The 10,074-nt window shown below is 54.3% G+C and overlaps 1 protein-coding gene across 14 annotated transcripts in view; it reads right to left on the bottom strand.

Annotated features, from left to right (window-relative positions):
• DNMT3A (DNA methyltransferase 3 alpha) overlaps positions 1–10,074 on the bottom strand; it is a 100,072-nt gene that overhangs the window by 34,435 nt on the left and 55,563 nt on the right. For 10 of the 14 annotated variants that reach the window (XR_003794937.1, XM_029232238.1, XM_029232237.1 and 7 more), the window contains 2 exons: positions 4,123–4,166; positions 3,535–3,681 (listed from right to left, as the gene is read on the bottom strand). The exons of 1 other annotated variant lie outside the window; for it this stretch is intronic. Coding sequence is in view for 12 of the 13 variants with exons in the window: in XM_029232238.1 (XP_029088071.1) it covers positions 3,535–3,681; positions 4,123–4,166 (191 nt within the window). In the remaining variant the exon portion in view is untranslated. Of the gene's footprint in view, positions 1–3,534; positions 3,682–4,122; positions 4,167–5,696; positions 10,057–10,074 lie in introns of those variants that run through there. 3 more of the 14 variants (XM_029232244.1, XM_029232245.1, XM_029232248.1) reach the window with 3 other exon arrangements.

Raw genomic sequence — 10,074 nt, 5'->3', positions numbered from 1 at the left:
ACAGTCAAGGGAGGGAGCAGACATCTGGGGGTGCCACAGTCAAGGGACAGAGGAGGATGCTAAGAAGGTGCAGTTGGAGGAGATGGGAAGAATCTTGGGGACGAGGTCAGAAAGGCCTAGTGAGGCAGTTTCAGAAGAAAGGGCCAAGTGCCAGATAACTAAGGGGAAACCGCAAGAGGAGGACGGATTTCTCTCCGCTCGGTAAGCCACTCAGAAAACAGGCCTGGTGAAGACAGTTACTGCCCTTTAGCCTGAGGGGCACTTGGGAATCTCGGGAGCTACCTGTGTTTCCCCATGGTTCTTTCTGGCCGCAAGGCATGTGGGATCTTAGTTCCTTGGCCAGGGATCAAACCCGAGCCCCCTGCAGTGGAAGCACAGAGTCTTAACCACTGGACTGCCGGGGAAGTCCTCCCCAATGCTCTTGTTACCTGTAGCTAGCCCTTCCCTAGTGCCCTGGCAGAGCCCAAGAGGGGCGGGTGTGGTCTCTGGGGATGGCCCCCACGTGGCAGTAGCAGCCTGAACTCAATCCCATTCCAGCCCCTTCCCTGTGCCCTGAGTAAGCTTGTGGCCAGCTCGTAACTGCAGCCCCAGCCCCTAGTCTGAAATAACGGGCTCAAGGGTTCTAGCGCTTGTACCGGAAGTCGTGGAAATCTTGAGTTGTATCATACGAACAAGGAACAACGTTACTAACAGAAAATATATTCTGGGTGCAAGTCTCTACATCTCAAGTCACGCATCCCTAAAATATTGTAAATTAAATCAACTTTAAAGTTTTTCTGTTCACGCTCACTGATGACCTTTATCAGTTGGGGGAAGCAGATGCCAAAGGTTTCTTTTTTCTAGAAAAGCTTTTAATGGTTGTTGCACTTTGGTGATAGGTACACGGGGGTTCATTATACTAGTCTCTCTATTTCTGTCTATGTCAGAACAGGTTCATAATAAAAAAAAAAAGTCTTTTTAAATTTTAGTGGAAATTTTAAAATTGAGAAAATGTATCTATTATCTTACTTTTCCCTGTGAGTTGAGAAAAAACCTGCCTTTTTTATTGCAACTGAGAGCAGGCCTCCATACTGCTTCTTCAAGGGAGCACAGTTTGAGGATCACCAAATTTCTAGAAGCTCTTCAAGCGTAAAAGTCTTTGTATCTAGGGACTTCCCTGGTGGTCCAGTGGTTAACACTTTGCGCTCCCAATGCAGGGGGCCCGGGTTCCATGCCTGGTCAGGGAACTAGAGCCCACATGCCGCAACTAAAAGATCCCGCACACGCACCAACGAAGTCCCAGCGCAGCCAAATAAACAAATAAATATTAAAGAAAAAAAAAAGAAGTCTTTATATCTAGCCTCTGGCCCTAGGGCTAAGGGAGAGCAGAAATACAGGCCACTCATAACAAGGGGTTAAAAAGCAAAGCCCCTCCTACAGGCCACAGGGGAATAGCCCCAGGTCCTGAATGAATTTCCATCCCAAAGACCAGCTTAATGCTCAGAGTCAAGCCTCTCTTCTCCCAGACCTTGGAAAGGCTGTCCCTTTTTCAGGCTCCTCCACGAGAGAAATTTCTGCCTTCCTGGATCCCAAAGGAACTGGAAACAATCAAGTAGCCACCCCACCCTGTACTGAACTTTCTCTAGAGCAAGTTCTCTCACAATGCAAACGGGATAACACCATCCTTTGCAGGCCTGGGGTAAAGACAAGTGAGAGTGAAGGTGAAAGGCCCCACGTGGTGGCAGTTCGCGTTTCCCTTCCCTTCCTGGTGCCGGTAGGTCAACAGGCTTCTCTCTACTAACCAGACATACAGGAGAGCACAATGGTGCTTGCAAACTGGTTTCGCCCCTTGGTCTCCACGGCATCACCTCCCCTCGCTACTGAAGCCCTCCCTGGGCTGGCTTTCTCCCTCCCAACCCGCACAGAAGCCTCTCTAAAAGTCACCAGCTACCTCCAGATCGGCAGGTGCAAACAGCCTGTCTCAACTCAGCCTCCGCAGGGCTGGGCGGCCACTGCCTCTGGAAAACCTTCTCCTTTCTGAGACACGGCTCTTCCTCCCTCTTCTTCCTCTCAGGCCCCTTCTCAGTCCTGCTGCTGCCATTCCCCCTCTCCACGTGGCTGTAAGTGTCGGGTTTTTGTGGACAGAATCCAGAGACACTGTCTCTGCTTTCTCCTCCTGTTTCCTACACGAGCTCATCAGTGTTCGTGGACTTAAATGCCAGGTTCTGCTCCTGACGCCTTCTCATCTTTGATTTGCAGCCTGGACCTCCCTATGCTCCAGGCTCCAGGCACCTCAGCATCTCAGGCTAAACCTTGATTCCTTCCCATCCCAAACTCGTTCCTCCCCTAGTCTTCCCCACCTAAGGAAGTAGCACACCCATCACCCAGGTGTTCAGGCCAAACCCCTGGGAGTCGTGCTTCCATTCCCTCCCCTCCCCCACCCCGGCCATCCATCAGCAAGCCCTGCTGTTTCTATCTCTAAATCTCCGGATCTGTCCCTATCTGCCTCCATTGCTGCTCCTTTAATCCACATCAAATCACTCCCCTGCATAGAAACCTTCAATGGCTTCCCAGGACACAGCGTTAAACCAGCTTTCGGGTCAGCTTCCCCGGTGGCGGCGCAGTGGTTAAGAATCCACCTGTCAATGCAGGGGACACGGGTTCAAGTCCTGGTCCGGGAAGATCCCACATGCCGCGGAGCAACTAAGCCCATGCGCCACAACTACTGAGCCTGCGCTCTAGAGCCCGCGCTCTAGAGCCCGCGAGCCACAACTACTGAGCCTGCGTGCTCCGCAACAAGAGAAGTCACCACAATGAGAAGGAGCCCGGGCACCACAGCAAAGAGCAGCCCCCGCTCGCCGCAACTAGAGAAAGCCCGCGTGCAGCAACGCAGCCAAAAATAAATAAATAAATAAATTTATAAAACAAACAAACAAACAAAAAAACAGCTTTCGGCCGGGACCTCAAGGCCCTGTAGGACTGGACCCTGCTTACCGCCCAGCTTCATCTGACCCCACTTTCTCCCCTGCTCGGTTCACTCTGGGAGTATCGGTCTTTCACGTAGCCAAACAAGTCAGGGCCTCGCTTGTGCTATTTCCTCTGCCTAGAATGTTCTCCCCCACCCCACAACTCACAGAGCCAGCTCTTCTGTTCCTTTAGGCCTGAACTTAAATGCCACCTCCTCCAAGAAGCCTCTCCTGACCACCCCACCTAAAGCAGGCCTCTGTTGACCTCTATTTCAACCCCCTGTTTACTTGTTTCCTGTCCATCTTCCCCATCAGAATGTCAGCTCCATGAGGGCAGGAATTCTATACGCGCAAAGCCCAGGACACTGCCTGGTTACACGGTAAATGTCCAATAACATTTGTTGAAAGAACAAAGGACCCAGCCACTGCCTAGGGATCCAGCAGTGCCCTGTAAGTGCGAGAGGTTAACCTGAAGGGGAAACTGAGGCTCAGCCAGGGCCTGACAACAGCTGCAGACAGTGGCTGAAGCTAACTTCCGGTTTCCCAGTTCCGTGGGACAGGCTGGGGCCCAGGCCAGAAGGCACCTCACCTCCCTTTTCCAGCGTGCCAGCCACTCGTCCCGCTTGCGCTTGCTGATGTAGTAGGGGTCCCCCGCCTGGAAGGTGAGCCGCGGCATGGGCCGCTGGCGGAGGCTGGACTCCCAGCCCAGGCCACCCCGCAGCCGGCCCCGGGAGCCCTAGGACAGAGACGACAGAGACAGACCGGCATTAAGGTGAGCACGGACAGCCCCGCTGCAGGGTTTTTTCCTCCTGGAGGGGAAACCAAGGAGGCACTCACCTCGAGCAGAACACAGAGCTCTGACTCCTGGCCAGAGATGCCAGCCCTGCGAGTGCGGGCCAAGCCCCTGTCTGGGCTGGAGAAGTGAGGGATGTGGGGCAGGACATAAACTGGGAGGGGAGGTGCTTGGTCTTGAAGGGGGACCAGCTGGCTGCCTCGCTGGGGGCCTTCCAACCTCCACACCCACTTCCTCTGCTCCTCACAGAGGGACATGTAAAGAAGGGGCCAGGGGCCACCTTGGGCCCCCTCACACACACTCGCCACAGTCGGTCAGAGCGGTGGCTTTCTTCTCCTAGAATCAGGATCCACAGAGCCCCTGGGGGTTGAGGAAAACACTTGCCTCCATTTTCATGGATTCGATGTTGGTCTCCTTCTGTTCTTTGCCTGTGGAGAGGGAAGAACAAAGGGACTGTCGGCAGAGTTACAGGAGTGGCTCGGAGGCCTCACCTTGTGCCTGGGGTCCCTGCCACGGGGATAGGGCTTCTCCAACCGTTTAGTCATTCCTGTGTCAAACCTGATGGCCTACTGTGTGCCAGGCGTCATGCTGGCCCCAGGACTCAGAGCACAGCCAGGGCAGAAAAAGGACTGGGGCAGGGCTGGAGGCCCAAATCCGAAGGAACAACAGAAAAGCCAGCACTGTGGCTCCTGGCCCATCGAGTGCCTCAGGCACCCAGAAGGGACCCGGAAATAGCCCCCTTGGCTGCTCCCAGTTGCGACACAGCTCCCTTCCCAGAGGAGGGGCCAGACTGCACAGCCCTCCCTGGCCCTGGAAGGGAGCACTGGCTTGTATGTGTGGGGTGCAGCAAAGATGCTCTAGGGGGAGGGGGAGGGCACAGGGAGACAGCAGCAAGACTCTGCTGAAACAACTTCGTCTCTTTGAGACTCAGTTTCCTCATCTGGAAAATAAAGATGCTGGAAGTGGTTTCTAAGGTGCTCCTCAAGTTGTCAACATTGCGCCTCTGTCATGAATGTCTGCCTCGGTACCCCACGCTCCGCCCCTTCTCAGGTCCCTGAGTTCAGCCTTTGCTCTAGAAGCCTTGGATTCCAACTGTCTCCACGTGACCTTTGTAAGCTTTCCAGGCCTTTTCTTCACTGAATCAAGGTACACAGCCCTTCTAATGCTTCCGGAAGGCAGCGTTTCCCTGCTCCTCTTCCCTGCAGTTCCTCAATGGGCCCTGATTCCAGTTCCTGGAAGGGAAGGCTCCCCCGGAGGCTGAAGCCCCAGCAGTACCGTCTTTAAGGGTCCGGGGCGGGGGGCACAGAATGTCCCTGTGCTCCTACCCTGGTACCTACCCACTCTCCTACCCCACCCAGCTCAGGGTCGTCACCTCTCAAACGCCCTTCCCGGGCCATCACATCCCGGAGTCTGCAGTCCTGGCCTGGCTGTAGGCTGGGTCAATTATGCCTCTGAGCTTCCTGCTGGAGGACGGGGCTGGGCTGGGGGGTGAGGAGAGTGGGAGGTGAGCCTCCTCTCACCTGGGCCCCAGAACTCCTTTGTCTGAAGCCAAGAGTACTGAGCTTGGGCCCAAAGCAGGAAGGTCACTAAGGCTGGCTCATGGTCGCTTGGGGGGGCGGGGAGGGGGGTGTGAAGGGGAGACAAAGAGCCCAAAACGGAAAAAACAGCCCCTCCTGCATCTCCTGGCTCTGAGGCGGAAACCAGCTACAGCACTGAAGGTCTCTGAATCCTCCGTCCCCGAAGAGGATGTTTCTTTCCCCCTCTCTCACTGGGGAAGACCCGGGGCTCTGCTCTGGGCTTTGGCGACCTGGAACCTGGGGACGGGGAGGGCAGGGCCAGCACCTGCGGGCAAGTGGAAGGTGTGGACCCCGCGGTGCCAGCTGCCCCCAGGGGCGGGAGGAAGTGGGGGTCACGTGTACTCGCCAAGGCTGTGTACACAGCAGGCCTTTACGTCTCACCGGACTTTCTCTGTCTCCTCCTCGAGCTTCCTTTAGGCCCTCTTGTCTCACCACAGCCAGCTCCCCAACTTTTTCTCGGGCATCCTGGAGCCAGGCTTCCCCTCTTGCCCGCTCCGGGCCTCCCTCCTTCCCGGGGGTCGCCCCTCCTCTCAGATCCTCCGCGTTCTGCCCTAGTGAGGCTTTGGGCTGCCAGGAGGGGGCGCCCACCCTTGAATCAGGAGGCAGCCTGGTGCCCCCTGGGACCTTCCTTCCGGGACCCTCCGTGGCATGTGGTTTACGGGGAATCATCTGTTCATTAGAATGAAAGAAAGTCGGGGCTGAAGGAATTGTAGAGATGATGGGGTACTTGTCCAGCCCTTCGAAGGGGAAACTGAGGCCCCAGGAGCAGAGAGACGTACTGCCAGAGCTGAGATCAGATTTCAGAGCTCCTGACTCCCAAGCCGGCTAGCTTATTTTACACGGCACCACCTTGATGCTCCCCCCCTTCCTCATTCCCCAGCCCCCATGCTCCCCGAAACAGAATTTTTCCTCATGCGGTTTCCAACTGGCTTCTTTCTGGAATTTTCTCCCTGACATACTCTGCGCATGCCCACTTGAGTGATCTCCCTCTCACTCTCTCTCTCTCTCTCTCTCTCTCTCTCTCTCTCACACACACACACACACACACACACACACACTTTCCAGCCCGTCCCAGCAAAACAACCAACTGGGCGGCCTTAGAATGCAGCACTTGTCCTGAGTCAAGGGGGGTCAGCGGCTCTCTCGACACTCCCTCTGCAGTCCATCTGCTCCTGGCCCAGATCCAGGGTCACAGGCTGGGCCAGGTGGCTGTGTGCCTTCCAGGGTGGCCCTGGCAGGCTTGGACATGACCCTGGGGCATCTCATGTCCTGGGGGCAGGAGAGGCCAGGGTGCTTCTAACACTTACCTGTTGGTCTGAGGCTACACTCTGCCAGGGGCCACCCCCAAATTCCCTTTAAAGTGAACCCAAATCTCAATGACAGGGCTGAGGCCAGGCTGGCCTCAGAGGGCAGCCACTAGCCCAATGCTGCGTGTTCTGTCTAAGCAGAGAGGAGCTTTGTACTGACCCTACTCGGGCGCTGGTCCTTTACTGGTTGTATAATCTCGGTAAGTTACTTAACCTGTCTGAACCCTCAGTCTCCCCACCTGAAAAATGGGGGGGGGGTAAAAAAGTCTTCCTCAGATGCTAGCAAGGATTAAATAAGAGAATTACATAAACAGCAAAGTCTAATATGCATTGAAATCATGAGGATCTCTTTCAAATGTAGATTCTGATTCAGTAGGTCTAGGGTGGGGCCTGAGATTCTACATTTCTAACATCCCAGGTCATGCCAGGAGACGCTGCTGTCCGTGGACCACTTTGAGTAGTAAGGACATAGAACACTCAACACATAGTTAATATTCAGAAAAAATAAAATAAATAAGATAAGATAAAATAAAAAAGAAAGCGACATTACCATCGTTACTACTATCATCATGACGGCCTCAGTGCTAAGAGTGCAGGGGCAGTTCCAGGGCCACCACCTGCCTGTCCAGGTGGCTCTTGTCCTTTATTACTCATCTCCTCTGCTCTTCCTTTCTCCTGGTTGTACTATCAAGATCTGGGGCTCCTGGGAGGCTGCCCAGGCCAAGACTGCCTTAAAGCCCTCCATTTCTCCTGTGTAGGAACTAATGAGAGTGGCTCCGGGACAGACGGATGGGGCCCCTGAAAAGAGACCTGGAATGAGGGGAACCGAAAGGAGACCATGGCCAATTCACTTCCACCCTGGGGCCTCAGCCTCCTTCCTCCTTGGAACCAAGAAGCGGCATATGTGTTCTATGTGGCTGACTGCTGGACCAGTGGCCGAGCCTCCAGTAGGCCACTGCCCACCCCTCTAGGTACCAGCTCACCAGTCTCAGCAACCAGGCAGTTCACAGTGACCTTTAGGGATCCCAGCTCTGATCCCTGCCAGCATCCCCACTACCTGAATAGCTGGGGCCACACAGGACTGCTCCAGGGCCAAATTTTGAAGATCAAGGACACGTGGGATGTTTTTGCCCAGTGCACTTTGCACTAAGATTCTGAGAAGGATCCGCTCAATATGTGAAAGTCCCAAACCCAGGAGTAACCCTTGAACCATCTCTCCCCTTCCCCCTTGTGTCCGTGGCACGCATCCACAGCTCCCCAGATCCACCCTCCTCCCCTGGGCGCCTGCGGCAGCCTCCTAATCGCTCGTCCTGCTTCCCAGCCCCTCTGTTCCATTCCAGGATCCAGACGGCAAAGGGATCTGTTCAAAATGCAAAGCGGACCACGTCAACCCCTGAGAGGGCAGCCTTGAAGCTGCGCTGGTCCTGTCTGCTGTCGCACACCTTTCTCCCTTCCTCCCCCCATTCCAGACTTGTAGGTTTCTGTCAGGTCCCTGGATACCATGCTCCCTCCCACTTGTTCTCACCTCCTCCCGGCCCTTCGCCTTCCCTGGTGATCCCCAGCTCATCCTTCAGCTTAGGTGTAACAGCCCAGGCTGGCTGGCGTTCCTCTGTTACAGCTCCTCAGAAAGCCATGTTTATTTTCCCTTAGAGAACTTATCTCCGTGTATAATCACACACTTGTAAGTGTGCATTTCTCATTAACATCTATCTCTCCAGTGGACTGGGAGGTCCTCCAGGACAAGAACCAGGTTTTTGCTCGTGATGGTTTCCCCAGATCCCGGCACACACCAAATGGGTGTTTAATAAACCCCTGTTCACTGACCGAAGGAGTTGCTCCTGAGAACGAACAGAGCCGGGGAAATCCCAAACCGAAAGCAAACTCTCACGGGTTAACAGCAGCCTTGGAGTGCTGGTTCCATCCCACCAGGCAGCAAGGGCTGCCCTGGCCCTGGGTGGCGGCTGGGAGCAAGCCATGGTGGGGCCCCAGGAGCTGCCTACTTGGTGGGAAGGGCCGATGGGTTCCCCGGTTCTGCTCTTGCACATCTGGCCGTTGTAAGGGGAGGATGTCGTTTTCTCCCACTCCTCCAGTTTCACTCCACTCTGGCCCCTTGGCCACTCCCACCACGAGTCAGGACACACCCCCGGAGGTGCAGAGTTCAGGACCATCCCCCACTCCAAGCCCCACTCCAGAACAGCGGGGGATCTGGGAAGGGCACACCGACTCGGAAGCTAGAGACCAAGATGGAACGAATTCTGCATCTGCCACTGACAGGCTTGGGGTCCCTGACCAAGTCACTTCATCTCGTTAAGGCTCAATTTTTTTCCACCTTAAGATGAGGATAGTAATCCCTCTTGACTGTTTGGAAGAGTAAATAAAACAACAAATGCAGAGTGAGTACCTCAGAAAGCGCTTTGCACATGGTGGGAGCGTCATAAATATTAGTTGAATAATAGACGAATGAAAGATATTTTAAAATAAATTTGGGAATCTCTTTTCCGGAGATGCTCTCTACCTTGCACGAATATTAGGTTTGAATGCATGCAAAATTAAGTTATGCCAATTAATCGATTGATTCACTCCATCATGTACACTTAGGAAGGAAGGCTTTTTGAAATTAAAATGCACATATGCAAAACAACCTGGCAGGGCCCTGGGAGGATCAAATGTGATAATGTATGAGAAAGTGCTTCGTAAACTGTGAAGCCCTGTACAAATGCTAGTTGTCCTCATTACTAACATGTTTACAGCTCTGTTGGCCCCGAAATCCCTGGCTTAACCTTAAAGAGAAAAGTGGGCAACTTTCCAGGACTCCAGGGCTAGGCCACAAAGTCCTCAGAGGAAGAGGCCTGGGCTGGGCTGGGCAGCGCACACCCAACTCCCCCCCTGCTCTTCCCCTCCCCCAATCTGTCACCACCAAACTTCAGTCCAGTCCACTCAACTATGGTGGGCTCAGGACATCTGCACCGGGAAAAGCTAGCTGGGCTTTTAATATCCACAAGGACATCTGCTCCCTCGAGCGCCCAAGCCAGGGGCTACCAACGTGTGGATCCCGAAGAGCCGCAGGTCTTGCGGAAGAGTAAGCAGGCCAGGCAAAGGCTGAGGGAAAGCGAGGCACACGACCAGCCTATGGGGAGACAGCCATCACCGCAGTCCGGCAACCAATGGCATTCTGTAAACTCACTCTTGCCAGATCTAGCTGTTTTTTTCCATGAGAAGCCAAAACTCCAGATTTTCATGTGAAATTTCTTGATTCTTAAATACTGGCAACTCATTTTTTTTAATGTTTAAAATACTACATGGGCCAAATCAAAAATGTGTGCAGGCTGTATCCAGCCTGCAGGGCACAGCTTTGGCAAGCAGACCTTCCGCTACCGTGCCCAGCCCAGGCCTCCTGGGACCCACTAAGCCCCGAGGTTCTAACCCTCAGGGGGATCCCAGCCAGCCCAGCA

Source organism: Monodon monoceros, unplaced genomic scaffold (genome assembly GCF_005190385.1).
Source record: "Monodon monoceros isolate NGI ecotype Baffin Bay Population unplaced genomic scaffold, NGI_Narwhal_1 Super_Scaffold_19, whole genome shotgun sequence".
NCBI classification, from domain to species: domain Eukaryota; kingdom Metazoa; phylum Chordata; class Mammalia; order Artiodactyla; family Monodontidae; genus Monodon; species Monodon monoceros.
This window is presented reverse-complemented; position numbering and strand designations above follow the sequence as displayed.